Source organism: Chelonia mydas, chromosome 1 (genome assembly GCF_015237465.2).
Source record: "Chelonia mydas isolate rCheMyd1 chromosome 1, rCheMyd1.pri.v2, whole genome shotgun sequence".
Lineage (NCBI taxonomy): Eukaryota > Metazoa > Chordata > Testudines > Cheloniidae > Chelonia > Chelonia mydas.
In genome coordinates, this window is record NC_057849.1 from 228,726,389 (window position 1) to 228,748,757 (window position 22,369).

The following is a 22,369-nucleotide window of genomic DNA, read 5'->3' on the forward strand; positions in this document are numbered from 1 at the left end:
GGTTGTCGATACCCAATATTTGTTTTTTGTTAGTGTACATAATTTAATTATAATCTAGAAATTACTAATTTTGTGGAAACAATGTATTTCTCCTTGTTTAAAATACTGACATCTAAAGGATACCTTTTCTTGCAGTATTCTACTTACCAGCAATTGAACGAGCAAAAAAAGTCAGAAAAATTCTTTAAAGTTCTGCATGACCGCATGAAAACTGCTCAGCAGGAAATACGATCAACAGTGACAGTCAACACTATTGATTTGGGTAGCAAGAAGAAGGATGATGATAGTGACATAACCATATCTGCTCCAAGAAAGAGAGGTAAAGGGGATTTTCTCTAAAATAGAGGCAAAAGAAATGCTTTGTATACGAACAGCATGTATAGCATCACTGATACCATAGCTGCTTTTCAGAGCAGCAACAGCAGACTCCGGGCTGCTGAAATAAAAGTAGCTGTTTGAAAATTGTCTCTAAATTATGGGCTAGATCCTCAGTTGGTTATATCAAAATAGCTCTATTGACATCAGCGGTGCTACGCCGATTTACACAGGCAAAGGATTTGGCCTTGTATTTTTATACAAACAGAAATAAAGCTGAAACTAATAGGGCTGTTTGTGAAAGACTTATTCCAGCATAAGAACTGAATTCCCAGTTGGTGGTTCATCCATTGTTCTCATCGTTTATTGTATGTGGCAGAAAGACAGTGGTTTTTTGTTTCAATTTTCTGTTTCAGCGTTCGTGGTTTATTTGGAAAACATTATTCTTTTGTGAACATGGCTCTGATATTTTTTTATGTGTTGCCTAGAGGTCTTTAGGGGTTGAGTGTAAAAAAAAAACAAAAACAAAAAAACCCCCAAACACTGTTGTTGTTCATTATTTATTAATGAATCGAGCCAGGGGGAAAATGGGAATTATCGTCTTCATTTACAGTAAGGGATTCAACACTGCACCTGAAACAGGGCATGAAGGGGCAGTTAACAGAAGCGTCTTCTGCAACATCCAAAGCTTACTCTGTGTATAGAAGAGAAATGGACCCAGAAATAGATCTTATGGGCTCAGCAACAGATACTACAAACACAGAAGAAAAGTCCACGGAGGAAGCAACAATGAGCCCTGCTATCACAATCATGCAGCCAATACTGAGATTTCTTCAGTTGCTATGTGAGAACCACAACCGAGAGCTCCAGGTATGGTTCTGTAGAATAGGTGGAAAGATTGTGCATTTGACTTAATTTTTTGTATTTTCTGAATTCTGAGTACTTAAATTTACAGGTTTTTTTGTTTTGTTTTGTTTTTTGTGTGGTGAAATTTTCACCTGTTCACAAGGTGTCAAGGCTAATTCCCCACTTTGGCACTTAGAGTGCAGAAGGTGGGGGCCTTCAAGGATTCTAAAAAATTAATACTGGCCACTCCAGACTTGTATTAAACTCCCAAGGTTACAGCTTTCTCTGACCTTGGATGGGTAGATGCTGCCACCACCTAAGTGCAAAAACCCCTTTGAGAACCCAGGAAGGCACACTTGGGAATTCCTTCCTGTGGGGTACCCTCGAGCCCCTTCTTTCTCTCTCTCTCTCTCACGCACACATACACACACTACACACCCTCTGGGGAAGAACTGAGAAAGAAAACAAAGGAAATCAGCTGTTTCCACCAACTAATTAAACAACATGTGCACAAACCTCTTAGGACACACAAATCCAATCCTGTTCTTAAAAAGGTAAATTTTATTAAAACCAAAAAGAAAGAAAATACATCTGGAAACTTAGGCTATTGCTAGATTTAAAAAAAACCCACTTACAAAAACTAAGCATCAAGAATAACCTTCTTGAGGTCCTGCTTAAAGGTTACAAGCAAAACAAAAGCATTTGGGATTAGCACAGAGGAGTCCACAAGCCATAAAGAAATAAACCTAATTGCGTCTTCTGGGGGTTTCAAGTGAGTAGTTTCTAGTTATGATTTGATGATTTTTCCTGGCTCAAGCTCTTACAACATAACTGCAGCCCTGTCTTTCTGCTTCTCCCCAAGAACCACAACAGACAGACAAAGGGGAAGTTTTTTCCCAATTTTAAAAAGTTCTAGCCTTCCCATTGGCTCTTTTGGTCAGATGCCCACTCTCTTCCTTTTACCTATGCAGGGAGACTTTTTAACCCTCTACAGGTAAAGCAAGTAGAGAACAGCTACTAAGAGGGATTTTATAGCTAACTGGATGGCTGGGTCCATAAAAGGGAGCTTCCCCCACACCCTCCACCTTCATTTATCACACCAGGCAAGTGGAGAATTACCATTAAAATGTAAAGCTATTCCGGTGTGGTGCCTGATCTCTTATTTTCTTTTCAGACCTTCTTAAGAAATCAGAACAACAAAACAAATTACAACCTAGTGTGTGAGACTCTCCAGTTCTTGGACTGCATTTGTGGAAGCACGACAGGCGGCCTGGGCCTGTTGGGGCTATACATCAACGAGAAGAATGTAGTTCTGGTGAACCAAACCCTTGAGAGCTTGACCGAATACTGCCAAGGCCCATGTCATGAAAATCAGGTAGCTGGAATAATCGTTTTTTGGCGAGGAAGAATTTAGCTGTGTGTCCATGGGCATTACATAACCTTTTCATATTCTTAATAATTCAGGACTTGATTCAAATTATATGGCTGGCTGTACCATACTTGAAGCCTTCATAAGGTTTAAGATGCCTTTGAAAATGCACTTTTATCAGAGCTTGGACTCGTTTTGTCTAATCAGGTCTTCTCTGTAGTACAATCTCTCAGATATAGGTGGGGTGAAATCCTGGCCAAATTGAAGTCAATGGGAGTTTTGCTATTGGCCATAATAGGGCCAGGATTTAAACCAAACCTCCCATACACAGTTTGAGAGTCCTTTCAGGTTTTGAACTGTAATTGTGGCAGCACATGGCAAAGTCATTAGTAACCAAATAAGCAATAAAACCTAAATCTCACTCATTTCTTAGCTTTATCTGTGGTGGTCTTTCTGCAGGTTTCTAGAATATGATGACTGTAATTCATATAGTTCCCAAGTGTTTAATGCAGCATTCTGCTGTACTTGCAAGACCAGCATCTTCAAGACAGGGTAGTGGTGATGCAATTCTTCAGTCAGATGTCAGGGATTTTCCTAAAAAATACACTCAGGAAGAGGCAGGTTTGAGGTGTACGCTGCCATGCTTTTCTGTCCTTAGCAATTACTTTAAGGTGTGTTCAGTGTTTGCTGGCACAGATTTAGGGACCTAAGCTTGTTTGACTTTAAACACATGAATGGTCCCGTTGAGGACTTATAGTTAAATGTGTGCTTAAGTGCATTGCTGGATGGAGTCTATAAAGTCATATACCTGAGTATTTTACATCACTGTACTTGGCCTGGGTAAACGAAAGAAAAGATGTAACAGCAGATGTAATTTCACAACTTTTGTTGTGGATTAGGAATGGAGAAATTTGCAGTGGACAGAATTACAAAATAAAAGCATGTTTCTTAATACTAAAATGGTTAGCTGTTGGATCATACAGTTAAATATTAATGTTACTTCCTAGCATATATCTTGGTTAACTACAAAGTGAGTTTGTCTGCAATACTGACAATCAAGCAGCCTTAATTCATACTTCAAAAAAAGCTAAAGTGCACGGAAAGATAATCATATTTGCTTAAAAACTCATGGGTCAAACTATTTGAAAATACAGAGATAATTAGAGTGCTGTAAAAGGAAAGAAAAATGTGTTTTCAAGTTAACTTTCTATCTAGCTTCACAGAGAACACTGGTAATGAAAAAATATGATTGATTGTTTAGACTTCATTACCTAGACCTGCTGTGAAGTAACTAAGGAATGAAGTTATGCTCTTTTACATCAACTGAAGACGTGATCTTGTGTATTTCAGAGGCAGATACTCAGTGCTGTCATTTCTATCTCATTTTTCTCTGCTTTTTATTTTTAAGCCTTTTCTTCTCTAATGTTATATAATGTTTTTTTAAAAAAAAAAATCCACAAGCTTTTTTAGCCTGGTGTTTGTTATAGCTGAAAAGGACCAGAACTCTAGTTGTGAAAATATTCAGAATTACCGTTCGCCAAAGTTGCAAATTTCAGATGCTGTATTTTAAAAAAAAACAAAAACAAGCACCCTCCCGTGTGTGTGTGTATATGTGTGTATATATATATATATATATATATATATATAAAATATATAAAACCTGCATCTGTGCACACAAATCATATAGTCATGTAGGCTACATCTATGCTACTGGTGGTAGCATGTAGTATGATGTGTAGCTACCCGCTGCAGAGAAAAATAGGCTGTGTCCATACCTCAGTGTGTACGTGTAGCTACACAGGTCAGACAGAGGCTCTGGCAGAGGGGAGGCAGGGGGGAAAGGCTTCAGTAGCTCCCCCACCATTCAGAGTCTTTCCCCGATGCTGGAACGTTTCGCTGTGGAGGGGGAAGGGCTCTAGCAGCAGGGAGCTGGCGGACCTTTCCCCATGGCCAGAGTCTTTTCCTGAGGCAAGGAAGGGTTCTGGAGGGGGGGAGGCAGCAGGGAAAGGTCCATCAGCCTTTCCCCACAGAGGGGAAGTACTCCAGCAGCAGGGAGCTGGTAGAGCCTTTCCCCCTTGCTTTCCTCCTGCCGGAGACTTTTCCTACTGGGGGACGTTGTTCCCCACAGAGGAGAGAAGCTCCAATAGTGGGGAATCAGTGAGACACCACAGTGCTAAAAATAGCAGCGGGAGGTAGCAGGGACTTGTAGCAGGGATGGGTGGTGACATGTTGGCTCTACACAACAGAAAGCTCCTGCTCCATGCGGGTGATCCTCCCTCCTATGGCCAGCTACCGTTGCTTTAGGGCCACTTTGCACTGGCCATTGGGTATAATGCTGCCACAGAGCAGCCTAGGATCTGGGCCCTTGTTTTGAAAATATGCTCATATGTGTGCATCTCTCTCTTTTCTTTTCATTTTAAAAAGACCTGCATTGCTACCCATGAGTCTAATGGAATTGATATTATAATTGCACTGATCCTGAATGACATAAACCCTCTTGGCAAATATTGCATGGACCTGGTGCTTCAGCTAAAGGTATGGAAAATATTTTTATTTATCTATTCAGATTCAAGTAATGATGATGATGATGATGAAAATGCCTATGCAAGAGTGCTAGGCATCCTGACGCTTACTTAGTGCCATGACGCCATAATATACCTGGTGGCCTTAGTAAGCAAATTAACTCGATTCGGCTCAGCTCAGCCAGTGAATCAGACACAGAGACATTCCTTTCTACCCACCATCATATCCAGGAACTTACCTTCAACTTCCTCTAAAAACCTTATCAAATAGATACTGTATATCTGGTCTGAAGAGCCTGTGTTCCGGATGTAAAATCTGGTGGTGTGCTTCTCAAGTAATGTGACACCTCAGGTATTGCTACATATGAACAGAACTGGTCTAAATTTTTTCATCAAACATTACAAAATGTCAGGAATAAGATTGCCCGTGCAACCTTAACTGGGTCCCCTTGGACATCTGCATTATGATACCATCTTTAATTGTATGATTACGTACTATTTTTTTCGTAGGACCCTTCATTGCACAGGATGGATGATGCTCACTTAATGAGCAGCTATTCAGCCTTCTAATTTCTCCTCATTATTCAATGCCTCACTCATTTGGGGTGCCCAATTTAAGACACCTGAGACCTGATTTTTTCCGTGTTCATAGCATTGTAAAGCACTTTATATGTTCTGTAAATCAGTGCTCAGGGGCTCAAGTTGGCCACCCAGAAAACGGGCACACAGTGACCACCTGTGAAAAGTTTGTTTATAAGTGACTTGTCCAACATCCTGCAGGAGCACTGCGGGAAAGGGCTAGAATCCAGTTCACCAGTGCAGTATTCAACTGCCTTAATCATGGGACCATCCTTTTTCTTCCTGCAGTCTCCCACCTCATTCACTGCACAAGTTCCAACTTCTGGAACAAGTGCAACAGGGATCCTACAGACACCAATCTCCTTCCCTACACCACCCTGATTCATCCCCAGTGCAGGTCCACCCTATGCACTGAATGAGGCAGAAGTCTTTTGGAAAAAATAGTATGTCATTATGTAAATAAAGATGATCTCCTTATGCTTGATTCCTCCTGCCCCGTCCACTCCAACCTGTCCCTGTCTTCTTGTCCCAGGCCCATTCTTCTCATATACCCAGTTCCACTTTCCACTCCTCCGGCTTCCTATCTCAGTCCCAGTCTCCTTGCCCAGGCAGTTCTTGTCTTACTCTCTAGATACCCCATCCCAGCACCTACCTTCTTTCCACCATATCTTGTGCCCAGTCTCCTTGCCTAGACAATCTCTGTTTCTCCCCCTCCACCCCAATGACTCTGTCCTTTGTCTCTCCCACACACACGCTTTCCCTGTCCCCACTGGTTCTCAGTCACTCTCTTCCTCCCCAGGCTCCTCATCCAATCTCAACCTGCCCCCACATCCTCTTTGGTTCCTTGTTCCTGGCTCTTTGCCCCACTGCCTTTGCCCAACTAGTGCCAGTTCTCCCCTCTGTGCCCTGGCTCCTCATCAGATCTGTCTCCCTTCCTCCCCATCTCCTTCCTTCCACCCCACTGGTTCCCAGTTTCAGCATCCTTGCTTAGCCAGGTGCAGTCTCCTTCACCAGCGTCTCATCCAATGGGACTCCCTCCAGTCTGCGGCTCCATGCCCAACCCATCCTACTCTGCCCCCCCTCCTCCTGTCCCAGTTTCCCCCGAGGGTTCCTTGTCCAACTGGGCCCACTGCACCCCACCCAGGTCCAGTATTTTCCCGGGTCTATGGTGGGGGGCTCGAGAGAACAGGAGTTCCAGTGACTGACTTCAGCACAGCCTTCAGCATCTCAGAACCTCAACTGCAGAGGGAGTCCTGCACAGCCCTGAGTGGGAACATGCTTCACCGTGGACAGAACGCTTTGAAGATTTTAAAGTTGTCAAGGTCTAGCAAGTCTCTACCAAGCATGTGCAAACTGTGATTTTTTCCAAAGGCTTCTAACTTGGTGAAATGTAGGTGGATTTTCATGTGGAAAACAAAAGGCCTGATCCTCCCACAAAGGTCACCCCTTTCCAAATTTCAAGTCCCCATTCCAAAGCATGGGGGTTATAGAACTGCTCAAAGAAGAAGTCACAAGAACGTTTTAACATGGGCAAAACAATGTTTTTTGCCTCATTCTTGAAAAGGGCTGAACTTTTTTGGCTGAAATTTTCCAAAATAATTCTGCCTGGGGCAGGCATCCAGTGTGTCAAATTTCAGCCCGAACAATTAGTTTGGCAAATTGATAAGCGACTGAGAACAGGATTGGGAAGTATTGGGCAGCCTTAATAATAGGTGCATTTCCAGCTGTGCTTCTAGCAAGGGACCCCATTATGCCTTCGCATTTTCATACAGGGGACCTCTTGGGGTTAGCATAGTATCTCAGCAATTCACAAACACAAATACATTTAGCCTCACAACATGCTTGCGAGGTGTAGAAGTATTATTATCCCCATTTTATAGATGGGGATCTGAGGCGCACAGAGGTTGTGACTTGCCTAGGATCACACAGGAAGTTTGCGGCAGAGCTGGGAATTGAACCAAGGTCTGCCCAGTATAGTGCTTGAACCGTGAGACCAACCTTCCTCCCCAGTGGACTCCAATTGATTTTAATTGGAGCAAGATCAGGTCCCAGACTCTTGGAAGTTATGGAGCTACTACTGTTTAAGGACATGGTATTTTATCCCTGGGAGAGATCTGAGTGAAAATCCGATAGTTAACACTCCCGCCAGGAGTCCAGGAATATGCTCAGTACTTGGTATTCAGATTAAATTTGAAGATTATGAAATGCATGAAATCTGTTGATTTTATAGCCTTTCGGGTAATTAATTATGCTTTAAAAAACAAAAAGGGAAGGAAACATGCGTCATAGGCAAAACCTTTTGTATGGTACACTTTGTAATTACCTCTGCTCTCAATTGTTTAACAAAATGACAAAAACTGTGAGCTGGGCAATAAGAACAGGAAATGGGATCTCATTTGTTGTGCTCAATGCAGAATAAAGCTTTGTATTTAAAAGTCAGATATTTTTCAATATTTAAAATACCCCTTCCAATATATTATACGTAGTTATTTTTACAGCACATTGACATTAAAGTCAGAGGGCAGCTATTTACTATGTCAATAACATAAAAGGTGCAAGCAGTTTAAAATCGTATCCACTAAAAAAAGTGGTCCTAGTAATTTCAATTAAAATGAATGCAAGGATCGTTAATCCATGAAATAGATTTTACATTTGCATTAACTTGGTTTTGTATCTCTAGAACAATGCCTCTAAGCTTTTGCTGGCTATTATGGAAAGCAGGCATGACAGTGAGAATGCAGAAAGAATCCTTTTTAATATGAGACCAAGGGAACTGGTAAGAAAACTTCTGAATATTCATAAATCTTTTGGCTATACCCCACCCCCAATAAACTCTATCGTCAAAATATTTTGTAAAGGATCTGTGTCTAAACTGAACAGGAATGGCTGCATATAGGGATATAGCATATCAAGCTAGTACTAATTCTCCAAAGGTATTTTTGAAGGATCATGCATGCATGATTTCATTCTTTATGACTTCATTATTTTTATCCATTCCAAGCACTTTTCTGTAATTGTTTCCTAACTAAATTATCATACTCCAGTAAACTGTCTTCAAGTACATTTTGTCAGTAGCTGGGAAATTAAGCTTGTACCATTTGTGATACCACACTAAGAAAAAAAAAATGCACCTCACAGGCAAAACAAAAAAGTCAAAAACATATTTTTACTTTTATCTTTGAATAGGGATAATATTTGTAATTGTCCCCCGTGAATTTCTGTTATGGTGGAAAAGCTGGGGGAGTGGCCAGTTCCATCCAATATGGACAATTGGTGACTGGAAAAAACATGATCCCATCCTGCAGTAAGATCTGTGTGGATCTCCCCTGGTGCCTGTGCAGAGCACTTTGAGTGAGTCAGGCTCCACCCCTCCCCCATTTTCCTCTCCCCTGGATCTCATTGTAGGATCAGGGCCTATGTGAGGTACAAAGAAATTATATTTTCTGTAAACTCTCTGAGAGACCTTAAGATCCCTGACCCTCCCAACATCCTGTCCCTGATTCCTACCTTCCCTTCCTCTTTGACTGCTCTTTTATACACAGCTTGCTGCTGTGTATACACATGTTGCTGCATGCTTTCAGCCAGGAATAGGTTGCAAGTGTCCTGCATTATAAGTCCCAACAACAAGGCACTGCCTGCAGTGTCAGCAATCTTCCTTTATACATACGTTTCAAAAAGCACCCTTTCTCGAGGCCCAGGATTTGTGTTGATTTCTCACAGAAGTTTTGTTAGTGAAAAATGTTGCCATTTTGAGCTTCACAAAATTTAGTAGAAATTAGTGGGGGGTTTTCAAAGAATTTGCTAAAATAGAGTAGATCAGTGGTTCATCTAGTCTGGTATCATGCCTCTGGCCTTGAGGCTTTGAGGATAAGACCAAATAAACCAAGTAATTGTGCAGTGTTGTATGTGGAGAGAAAAATTCCTTCCTGACCCTTGCAAAGCCATTAGTTTATCCCTTGAAGCACATGATATGATTAACTTGGGTTTTAAAAATGGAAAAGGTGAATTTCACAAGCTCTTCCACACAGTTCATTGTTAGATTTTAATCTTAATTGTAGATAACTTAATTTTTCTTGCACTCTCTCCCAGAAACCCATTTTTATACTGTTTTACTGGTGACTATTAGGGAAAAAAAATCAATGCTTGAATTCCTGGCACTACTGAAGTCGGTGAAAGTTTTGTCATTGACTTCAGTGGGGCCAGGATTTCACCCTGTCAGTATGTAAGACATTCAGAAGGTTAAAATGCTGCCCTCCGTGTACAAAGCTTAAGAAACCAGGGGTGGAGTGGTACAAACTTCCCTCCCAACATACAGCTAGGCTGTGAGACTGTAACGCAACCCCTCCAGGGCTGCTATTCCAGCCTACGGGAATAATCATTACCCCCCTCTGTAGGCATGGATTCAGTCACCCTACTCTGCCCCGTTCCCTGTGCCCCCTCCATATCAGCTTGTTAGTCATTAATGCAGAAATCCCATATGGCACATACAGCGGGGGGTCGAGAATAATCTGCACAACCCCCTCTTTTCCTCCCCCAAAGCCCCACAGCAGGGCTTCGCTATCTGTCTAGCTAAAGTACCTATTGGGTCCCCATTACTGCAGTAGATGGAGAACCAAGGCATAGAGACCGTAAAGCCGAAATCCTCGAAGGTGTTTAGGCACCGAACTCCTACTGAAATCAATGGGAGACAGGCACCTAAACACCTTTGAGGATTTGGACCTTGTCCAAGGTTACACAGGAAGCTGTGGCAGAGCAGGCAACTGAACCTAGGTCTCCGGGACCCAGGCTTGTGCTCTAGCCATGAACCCTCCTCCTACACTGGTATCCAAAATCCTCCACGTCTGAATTAATTTCTCCTGAAATACACAGACTCAATTTTTGCTGTGAACTTGGCAGTTTGTCTTACAATGGCAAAGAGGAAAAACAGCAAAGCAGAGTGCAATTGGTTGAGATAAGAATAAACCGAACACCTTCTCAGGCTGCTGTTCATTCAGAATGTGCTTTTCAGCGTACATCTTCTTCTTGTAGGACTTCACGGGACCTGTCCAGATTTGAGCCAAGCACAGTGAGCAAATCTGAATGCAGTTCACATTTTTCATGGAATTAAAATATTTGACAGCCCTTTGATTTTTTGTTTTAAAGGTGGACGTAATGAAGAACGCATATAATCAGGCTCTGGAATGTGATGATGATGAGGAGAATGGAGATAATATTTCACCAAAAGACGTTGGCCACAATATATACATACTGGCACATCAGGTATGTCTTTTGTTATTGTGTGTCTGTGTCCATAAAAGAGAAGTGTTAAAGGCTGCAAGATGTCATTCAATTCTACCCTAGATCTGGGTGCATTAACAATTGAAGTTTTGCCTATGTAACGTCTGTAGGATCGAGCTTATATAGGATATCATTTTCTCTAGTGTGTCTTTGGGGCCAGGATCAAAGTGTGTATGGTTTTGGTGTGTGCGTGGGCTGTGCCCATGATGTGTAAGTACTGTTGAGATGTAAATTATAACCTAGAATGGAGCAAGTAATGTACACTCAGTTTATCTTCTTTTGTCATTTCCTAGTCTGGGAGTCTTTGGCTCAGATCAGCATGTAAAAATAATTTATCTTAATTAAAGCATAAATTGAATCAGATTATCCTCAATTAGATTTTAATTCATGTTTTATATTCTTATATGAAATGAATATTAATAAAATACTAATATTATTTTACAGCTGTTAATTTTACATTAATAGTATGGCCGTATGGGAATTTTGTTCCTTTTGGGATATGCAGTTGTTGCGCAGGGCTCTCTTATCACACATCTTTTGTGCACTGTAAAGGTGACCATACAGATTTTTATTGGTACGCCACAAATAAGAGAGAGTGAGATTTCCCTCCCCCCCCGCCCCCGCCGGTGGAAAAAAGGAAAGACTGCAACTTTAGTAATGAAGCCCTGTAATAAAGATGGTACAGGCCGATAGTACTTGCTGTTCCCTGGTAGGAACCTTATCTTTTGTTTTTAATTATTTTTTATTAGAGCAGGTGCAGGTTAAAAATGTAGAGATATGGGAGTTTCTAAATAAATTGTCAGAAAATACAAAGTTAAGCATATTCCTTAAAATGTGAGTAATATTGACTAGAAGAAGAAAAGAGGACAGGTTATAATTACACTAATAAGGTGAGAAATGTGAATTGTGTTCATTTTTGTGTCTTCAACATGTTCAATGAAGGGCTCTCATTGCTATTATGTTATGGAGAGCCATGTTCTACCCTTACGCTGCCTGCAGTGTCCCTAATAAAGACAATGGGAATTTTGTGGACCTTGCACCTAGTACAATCAGTTGCACCACTGGAAACATTTTACACCCACTTTGTGCTTACTGTGCCTGGTGTCAATGACTACACGAGGTTCAGGACAAAGGGGAATTAGGGCTAAAGCTATGTAAGAAAAGATTGTTGGGATACTGTTGCCCTGCCAGGAGCTATACAATCACTACTAAGAAAGCAACACCAATTCCGTATGTCTGATCCTTGGTGGGGCATTTTGGTCACATCCTGGATGTTGGCAACAATTTACTGAGCCCCTTCATGCCCTGCAGAAGACAATGGGGATATTGGTTTGGCAGGAAAATCTATGCTTGATGTACAGATTTTACAAAACTGACTGATTTCCTTTCCTGCAGTTGGCTATCCCAATGAACACATCTATTTATTATTATATGTACAGCCATGCTGAACACCATACAGCCACATAACAGAGCATTAGACGATTAAACCATGTTGTTTAGGCCCTTCCCCCGACCCCTGTTAATGAAAAGCTGATTTTTGGCACATGAAAACAAATCTTTGACTACCAAACTCTTTCTACATGCGTCCTTTCAATCACTCTGGGCTGGGTAGGATATGAACTTTTGTCCCTCATGAGTAAGATCATTGTTGCCTAGTTCCTATCCTGTTCTCTAAACACCCTCTAATGCTGTCTTATGTATAAACAGCGTACTGGTGACTCTACTCTCCGCTCTGTGTAGCTGACCTAATTTACATCATATTTCTTTGCTTTGCTCCTTGCAGTTTCATTGTTAGTTTTTTACCATTTTCACAACCGGTATAGCTTTTCAGCTGCTTCCGTGTGGCCACCTACTTTGGCTACAGCATCTGTACCATTCTAGCAGCAGAGTCCAGATTAGAGTTCCTCTTTTTATCATCACAAACTCATGCACAGACAGTTTATTTTGGAGCACTCAGACTTTCCGTTTTTGTCGTTGCTCTTTTAAAGGCTGAAGTGGGTTCTGCATTTTGCCACCACTACATCCTTCCCTGCCCTTCCTGTGGTTGGTTTTACCAGAAGCAAAAGACTTTCTTGTAAATGTCTGACCTGCTATGCACAGAAAGATATAAATACATCACAAGAAAGGTTGAGGACTGTGTTATGGCCCCACGCTGCAGAGCAAGACACAGAAGACCCCTTACTGTTAACTGTGCATCATCAAGTTGGTCAACATTTCTTTTTCTCCCCACCCTGCCCTCACATCTCTTGTCTATCATCCCTGTCCTCCTCTGCAGACCATGTGGGACCATTGTTCATGCTGGTTCCCCTCCACTGACTTCATCCCTTTCCTGGCACTACTGCTTCCCACTCTTCCTGTCCCGTGCATTGTAAGCAGAGTGGGGAACTCAAACCAGAGGAAACAGAACTGAGCCATCCCCAAGGGACCAGCATAATCTGCACTCCCATCGTACACTGGAGTGGGGGCAGATTTCAAATGAAGCCTTTCTGTTGCCCACAGCAGTACAGAGTAATGACGCAAGTGGGTGCTCGATACTACGGGCTGGAAACCCCCCCATTATTACCAGATGGACAGCGTGCGTGATTTGTTTCACAAGAATCTACTGTGGCCAAACATTCCATTCGTCTGTGTCATGTTCAAGCTCCTTGCTCAGAGCCAAACCTTGAGTTTTTCTCAGTTACTTCTTTTTCAGGTTCCTCCAACACTCTTGGATGAATACCGTCCAGTCCTGGTGAGTTCTTGATGATCAGTGTTCATTCCAGTACCTCCTCTTTTCGCACGTCAATCAAAGGGAACCTGCATGGTGTTTATAATAATAATTTAAAATATAGATTATGCTAAATCAAGCTGACTTCTCCTTTGTGATATTAGAAAGGCTCTCAGCAAGGAGAACTCAGATGACATGCTGTGTCTGTGATGTGATGTAAATTTAGACTTTACAAAGGCTTCTGAAACAAGTAGCACATAAAAGTTTGATCTGTACACTGGCCCTTCCAAGTCTGGAATGTCAAACCAGATAGTCAATTGGTTAAATGGTGCAACAAAAATGTGACCATGCATAGCACAAAGAAACCATCCTGATTTTCACATTATGAGAGTGATGGGTCGTCCTTCAGGACAGGTTGTAGATCCTTGATGATGCGTTGGAGAGGTTTTAGTTGGGGGCTGAAGGTGATGGCTAGTGGCGTTCTATTATTTTCTTTGTTGGGCCTGTCCTGTAGTAGGTAACTTCTGGGTACTCTTCTGGCTCTGTCAATCTGTTTCTTCACTTCAGCAGGTGGGTATTGTAGTTGTAAGAATGCTTGATAGAGATCTTGTAGGTGTTTGTCTCTGTGTGAGGGGTTGGAGCAAATGCGGTTGTATCGTAGAGCTTGGCTGTAGACAATGGATCGTGTGGTGTGGTCACTCTCACAGATCTTGGGAGACAGGCCAGTCCTTGCTTACAGGCAGCCCCCCAGCCTGAAGCAAATACTCACCAGCAACCACACACCACACAACATAACCACTAACCCAGGAACCTATCCTTGCAACAAAGCCCGTTGCCAACTGTGTCCACATATCTATTCAGGGGACACCATCATAGGGCCTAATCACATCAACCACGCTATCAGAGGCTCGTTCACCTGCACATCTACCAATGTGATGTATGCCATCATATGCCAGCAATGCCCTTCTGCCATGTACATGGGCCAAACTGGACAGTCTCTATGTAAAAGAATAAATGGACACAAATCAGACGTCAAGAATTATAACATTCAAAAGCCAGTCGGAGAACACTTCAATCTCTTTGGTCACTCGATTACAGACCTAAAGGTGGCAATTCTTCAACAAAAAAACTTCAAAAACAGACTCCAACGAGAGACTGCTAAATTGGAATTAATTTTTAAACTGGATACAATTAACTTAGGCTTGAAGAAAGACTGGGAGTGGATGGGTCTTTATACAAAGTAAAACTATTCTCCCCCTCGCCCCCCAGCTGTTCCTCAGACGTTCTTGTCAACTGCTGGAAATGGCCCACCTTGATTATCACTACAAAAGGTCCCCCGCTCTCCTGCTGGTAATAGCTCACCTTACCTGATCACTCTCGTTACAGTGTGTATGGTAACACCCATTGTTTCATGTTCTCTGTGTATATAAAATCTCCCCACTGTGTTTTCCACTGAATGCATCCGACGAAGTGAGCTGTAGCTCACGAAAGCTTATGCTCAAGTTAATGTGTTAGTCTCCAAGGCGCCACAAGTCCTCCTTTTCTTTTTGCGGATACAGACTAACATGGCTGCTACTCTGAATTCAATTAAAGTGGGCTATTATCAACAGGAGGAAAAATCACTTTTGTACTGGTAATCAAGGTTGCCCATTTCAAACAGTTAACAAGAAGGTGTGAGTAACAGTAGGGGGAAAATAGCGTGGGGAAATTAGTTTTTAGTTTTTGTAGTGCCCACTCTGAAACCTGTAATTTATTTGTTAGTGAATTTCAAGAGGTTGACAAAGATCACTTGACCTTCAGGGGTAAGGGTGTGCAGGGAGTGGGGGGAACCAGATTTTCTTTGTTTTAGATTGTAATAAAATTTTCAATGCCTCATGACCCCCCACATTCCCTGTTGCATTTCATGACACCCTTTTGGGTCACAACTCAATGGTTAAGAAACACTGATGTAGGGTATCATCCCTCTCAAGATCATGCCTTGAGACTTCCGATCCAGCAAAGTATTTAAGCAAATGCTTAATATTAAGCCCATGCTTGAGTGCTTTGCTGAATTGGGGCTAGAGAGAGAATAATTATGAAACGCCACAATGCCCTTTTTGAGCAGCTTATAGCTTCCTAGAAAACAGAAGATTTTTTATAAGCTTAAATTAAAAGTTTAGTTAAATACCAAGGGAGTGCCAGAAGTATTTATGTAAATACTACAATCTCCTGATGGTACCGAGATCTGATGAAAGGATGGTTTCCTCCCACCCCATGTGGTTAGAAGAAATTAACGCTGCTTGATATCAATGCAGGTATGCAGCATAAACGAACATCGGCTTGAACCAAACAATCTCCTGGTAGCCTGGCACAGTTGGAAGTTCCCTTTCATTGATAAATTCTTAAAATAAACAAAGGTAAAACTAAACATACAGTAGCAATTTGAGTTAATGGGTAACTCATACACATTCCCGTCTGGTGCTAATTACCAATGGAGTGAGGGAAACAAGTAATTCAGCCTTGTACATTTGAATTGCTAAAATATATTAGCAGTAGAATAAAGATTCGTTGATCAAACGTAGCATGAAATATCTAATCTCCTTACTGCCATGTTTACTATGTGCAATGGTAGATTAATAGGTATATGCATAAAGAATATTTGTTAAATAGACAATTGATGGCCTGCATTTATACTTTGGGAACAATAGTACCCTACAGTCTATTTAATAAAAATAATAATTTTGTCAGTTCAAATAAGATTGGTTTGATAATGAGACCTTTATTAAGGAAAAGTTTCAAGTAGTTGTTGAAATTCTGGTTACCCACATAGTTAAAAATATAAGCAGTACATGGCCATATAAGGGCTTGTTCTATGACTATCTACTTAAACATATTAAACTGTGAAATTTCCTCCAATATCTCTGAGCATAGCAGGGGCAGAGACCATCCTTTGTTCTGGGTTTGTACAGTGCCTGACACAACAGAGTTCTGGTCCACAACTGGGGCTCCTAGCTACAGCAGTACAAATAATAATTCTGGAAATATTTAGGAATCACATTTGTCTTTTATAGCATATTCTTTTTGAGGGCTTCAAAGCAGTTTAAAACATCAACTGCCTACATTTTCCCAACAACCCTGTGAAGTAGGATGCAAAAGAGGTGAAGGCAACAAGTCATTGGCAGTTACGGGAAAAGAAGCCAGGTTGCCTGATTTCTAATCCTTTGCACTAGCTGGTCCGCTTCTCATGCTAACTCAGTACCAGCTACTATACTAATGAGGAGGAATTGGCATTTAATACATCAGAAAGGCATCATTGCTGGTATCTTACCATTCCTTAAAGGAGACTGTTAAGCCTATTTTTAAATATGTACTTTCCTGTGCTGCTAATAATATAGATTGTTAAAGCTGGGAGAACTTTAGTCATATGACTGGCTGTTTGTGCGTGGGGGAAGGTGGTACTGATTTTTACTGGGGAGAGTTATTTTTGGTTTGAGGGTGTAGAGCAGCTGTTGGCTTTCTTTCAGTTGGTAACACTTTTGAATTTTGGCAAAGGTACGTATAGCTTTGGATAGGCTCTTTCTTGTATATGTTATATACATGTAAATAAATAAAAGAAACGTATTGAATAGAGACAAATATAATTTTGTGTCAGGGCAAAGGAGAGTCACAAGTAGGAGATTGAAGAGATGGAGCTAAACAGGCTTTCCATGATTCAATGGCTGTGGAAGCTAAGGGGCATTTCTGTAGTTGTGTACAACCAGATCCAAGGTAAGATCACTCAGTGCATCTTGGCCTTTGGCATAGGAATCCAGGGTTTCTGAATTGACTGTGCAGGCAGCAGTAGACAGCAGAGCAGCGTTCCTCAGGAAGGAAGTGTGACCGGAATCAGGAGTACATTTGTGGTGAAATTGACTGACTGGGCTGAAAAGAAATGCTACTGAAGAAGAAGTGGGTTACTTAATGAAGCATTTAAAAGAACCCACAAGAAGACAAAACAAGGAAATAGAGTGTGAGAAGGGCTGTAGTTCTCGCAGTAAGGGTCTCCATTAACTGTGTGACACATGAACACCAGGTGATTCCAAGGAAAAGGTGTGGGTGGGAGCCATGGGAGAGAGGAATGTCTTTTCCCCCCTCCTCACTAGCGTGTCAACGTTCCCGCCGTACCATCTGCCGCATAAGTAAAGCACTACTGAGGTTCACTATGCTCCAGAGGCTTCCAGCTGTGAGGAACAGCCTTAAATTCCAACAAGAACCCCTTGGTTCACGGTACATCTACGCAGCCCGTGGCAGTGAGCCTCCCAGCCCAGGTCGACGGACTTAGGCTCACAGACCTCGTACTACTGTGCTAAAAACAATTGTGTAGATGTTGCAGCTTGGGCTGGAGCTTGGGTTCTGACAGAAGGGGGATGGGCGTCAGAGTCTGAGCCTCAGGCTGAGCTCAGCTTCAGAGTGCTGTCTACACAGCTGTTTTTAGTGTGGTAGCGCAAGCCCAAGTCTTGGGAGGCTCGATTGTGTGGGCTGTGTAGACAGACCCATGGAGTCTGGCAGTGAAGAGTGCTCATAGAATATCACGGTTGGAAGGGACCTCAGGGGGTCATCTAGTCCAACCCCCTGCTCAAAGCAGGACCAACCCCAACTAAATCATCCCAGCCAGGGCTTTGTCATGTCATCAGTTCATCTTCCTGGCCAGCACAGCCAACTTTTATAGATACGCTGGCTGCTGGTGGACATACCACCCCCTACCGCTGGAGGGGAGATGATAATCATTCTGTGCCTTACTAGTCCCAGTCCCCATTAGTAGACTTTGTGTTGTTGAGGCCATGTTTCTGCTGACAGCTACCTGGTGTTAAAAGTGACCCATGAACTACTTAAAATTGTTTTGATCATTTGATTTTTTTTAAATAAATCTGTGGCTAATTTACTCTAAAATGTATCTGATATATATGGGAGTAGGAACTCCAGAAATAAGGCACAAGTACAAAGTGACTGATCTGCAGGTGGTGTAAATGAAGCTACCCTGATTTACAGTAGGTGAGGATCTGACCCTTTTAATCTATAAGTAGCGCCGATTTTTGTACAGCCAACTATTTCCACGTTTTGCAGCACAGTGTGAGGGTTCTCAAGACATTTAATGGGAGTGTCTCCTCCCAAACAGCTGTTTGTGCATAAAGAAAAGCATTGTACGTACTTACAGGAACATCGCTAAGTTTTTAGTTCAGAGTATGATCCAGTGGAGATGGCACTGGACTGGGAATGAGAAGATCTGGGTTTAGGTCCTGGCTCCGGCCCTGACTTTCTTGTGATTTTGGCCAAGTCACTGCACCTGTTTCCCCTCCCACCCTTGATCTGCCTTATCTATTTAGCATGTAAGCTCTTTGAAACAAGGATAGTCTTTCATTGCATGTTTTTGCAGCACCTAGGAGAGCAGGGCCCTGATCTTGGTTGAGACAAATAATGAAGAATCTTAGAAGCCCACCAGTCCTGCGGGATGAATTCCATAGAGTAACCCTGAGTTCCTTTGAAAAAGTCACTCTCTTCCTGCAAGGCAAGTGGCATTTAAGGCTTCAGCACTATACTTTTAGTGGGCATTTTCTGCTAGGAAGGAAATCTGCAAGCCTCAGCAAAGCATTAGCTGATCACATTGCCAAGGCAAGGAGCTAATGGGGACCTTCCCCAGGAACCGTGACTGTCAGGGGACTTGTATCCTGGGCTGCCAGACCTGAAACTTCTTGTGAAACTTTTATTTTCCGCATGTTGTTTTGTAGTTCTCGTCCTGATGAGACAGTCTATGGCATCAAAATGACACTGGCTAATTAAATGTCAGCAGAATCAGAATCTGTTGCAAGGCTTTTACACTCAGATTGCCAAGATTGAAACAGAAATCCAGGAGGCACATCACCCTCCTTGCAGCTCATTAGGAGGGTATTTATCTCTACCTTCAACCAGCTCCAGTGTATAGATCCAGTATGGAGACTGCCACAGGGCCTTGACACTAATGAGCCCCTGAAAGTTAAACAAACGTCAGAGGCTGCCAATCCTTGGCAACTTGTTCTGCAACTTTTTCTTTTCCTATTTTGTTGACATTGGCTTCCAGCTATTACCCCATCATTTAAGATCCAACTCCAAAATGGAATTGAATAACATGGGTCCTAGTGCCTCTGAGGAGTCCCACTGACTTCAGTGAAGCTCCTTGGGGTTGGAAGTGGCCATGCTTAGAGGATCCCACTAATAGGCTTTGGTCCAATGGGTGTTGCTTACTTTCATTTCCCTCAAAATTTTTAATAAGATCCAATGTTATCAGCTGATATCACATACATCCTCTGTTTGGGGACTGTATATTGCATTAACATGGAGGTAGACATGATTAACTGGGCAGGGGGTTTCCTACCTCTAACTTCAGTTATCCTTGCATAATGACAGGTTTCAGAGTAACAGCCGTGTTAGTCTGTATTCGTAAAAAGAAAAGGAGTACTTGTGGCACCTTAGAGACTAACCAGTTTATTTGAGCATGAGCTTTCGTGAGCTACAGCTCACTTCATCGGATGCATAGCATATCATGGAAACTGCAGAAGACATTATATACACTGTTTATATACACTATATTATATACATTATATTATATTATATTATATATTATAGACATTATATACACTGTTACTCTGAAACCTGTCATTATGCAAGGCACTGCATTTAGCCGCATGGAGTGGAAATCTATCAACTGCATGAAAAAACTTGTACAGATACAGACAGACATCATCTTCCTTTCCAAATGCAAACAGATGGACATCGTACCAAAAGGACTGAAGGTAAAAAATCCATTACAATCTACATACCACACAGACTATGCTGACAGCTTGTGCCACACGCTCTCAAAGAAACTGCGGAATCACCTGATCAACATCCTCTACAGCAAACAGGGAAAGATTAAGAATGAGCTCTCAAAAATGGATACTCTCATAAAAAACCAACCTTCCACACAAACTTCCTCGTGGCTGGATTTTACTAAAACTAGACAAGCCATTTACAACGCACACTTTACTTCTCTACAAAAGAAAAAGGACACTAAACTTTCTAAACTACTACAGGCTACAAGGGGCCACAGCAATGGTTCCCTCAACCCACCCAGCAATATTGTTAACCTATCCAACTATACTCTCAGCCCAGCAGAAGCAGCTGTCCTATCTCGGGGTCTCTCCTTCTGCCCCTCCACCCCCTCGAACATGATACAGTTCTGTGGTGACCTAGAATCCTATTTTCGACGTCTCCGACTCAAGGAATATTTCCAAAATACCTCTGAACAACATAATGATCCACAGAGACCTGCCTACCAACATTACAAAAAGAAGGATTCTAGGTGGACTCCTCCTGAAGGTCGAAACAGCAGACTGGACTTCTACATAGAGTGCTTCCGCCGACGTGCACGGGCTGAAATTGTGGAAAAGCAGCATCACTTGCCCCATAACCTCAGCCGTGCAGAACACAATGCCATCCACAGCCTCAGAAACAACTCTGACATCATAATCAAAAAGGCTGACAAAGGAGGTGCTGTTGTCATCATGAATAGGTCGGAATATGAACAAGAGGCTGCTCGGCACCTCTCCAACACCACTTTCTACAAGCCATTACCCTCTGATCCCACTGAGAGTTACCAAAAGCATCTACAGCATTTGCTCAAGAAACTTCCTGAAAAAGCACAAGATCAAATCCGCACAGACACACCCCTGGAACCCCGACCTGGGATATTCTATCTACTACCCAAGATCCATAAACCTGGAAATCCTGGGCGCCCCATCATCTCAGGCATTGGCACCCTGACAGCAGGATTGTCCGGCTATGTAGACTCACTCCTCAGGCCCTACACTACCAGCACTCCCAGCTACCTTCGAGACACCACTGACTTCCTGAGGAAACTACAATCCATTGGTGATCTTCCTGATAACACCATCCTGGCCACTATGGATGTAGAAGCCCTCTACACCAACATTCCACACAAAGATGGACTACAAGCCATCAAGAACACTATCCCCGATAATGTCACGGCTAACCTGGTGGCTGAACTTTGTGACTTTGTCCTTACCCATAACTATTTTACATTTGGGGACAATGTATACCTTCAGATCAGCGGCACTGCTATGGGTACCCGCATGGCCCCACAGTATGCCAACATTTTTATGGCTGATTTAGAACAACGCTTCCTCAGCTCTCGTCCCCTAACGCCCCTACTTTACTTGCGCTATATTGATGATATCTTCATCATCTGGACCCATGGAAAAGAAGCCCTTGAGGAATTCCACCATGATTTCAACAATTTCCATCCCACCATCAACCTCAGCCTGGTCCAGTCCACACAAGAGATCCACTTCCTGGACACTACGGTGCTAATAAACGATGGTCACATCAACACCACCCTATACCGGAAACCTACTGACCGCTATTCCTGCCTACATGTCTCCAGCTTTCACCCTGACCACACCACACGATCCATCCTCTACAGCCAAGCTCTGCGATACAACCGCATTTGCTCCAACCCCTCAGACAGAGACAAACACCTACAAGATCTCTATCAAGCATTCTTACAACTACAATACCCACCTGCGGAAGTGAAGAAACAGATTGATAGAGCCAGAAGAGTTCCCAGAAGTCACCTACTACAGGACAGGCCTAACAAAGAAAATAACAGAACGCCACTAGCCGTCACCTTCAGCCCCCAACTAAAACCCCTCCAACGCATTATTAAGGATCTACAACCTATCCTGAAGGATGACCCAACACTCT

At 42.4% G+C, this 22,369-nt stretch overlaps 1 protein-coding gene across 4 annotated transcripts in view; it reads left to right on the forward strand.

Moving 5' to 3' along the window:
* ITPR2 (inositol 1,4,5-trisphosphate receptor type 2) overlaps positions 1 to 22,369 on the forward strand; it is a 360,382-nt gene that overhangs the window by 270,268 nt on the left and 67,745 nt on the right. For all 4 annotated transcript variants that reach the window (XM_043538510.1, XM_037915324.2, XM_037915321.2 and 1 more), the window contains exons 40-45: positions 136 to 319; positions 929 to 1,185; positions 2,336 to 2,536; positions 4,955 to 5,065; positions 8,312 to 8,407; positions 10,774 to 10,890. In XM_043538510.1, the coding sequence (XP_043394445.1) occupies positions 136 to 319; positions 929 to 1,185; positions 2,336 to 2,536; positions 4,955 to 5,065; positions 8,312 to 8,407; positions 10,774 to 10,890 (966 nt within the window). The remainder of the gene's footprint in view (positions 1 to 135; positions 320 to 928; positions 1,186 to 2,335; positions 2,537 to 4,954; positions 5,066 to 8,311; positions 8,408 to 10,773; positions 10,891 to 22,369) is intronic.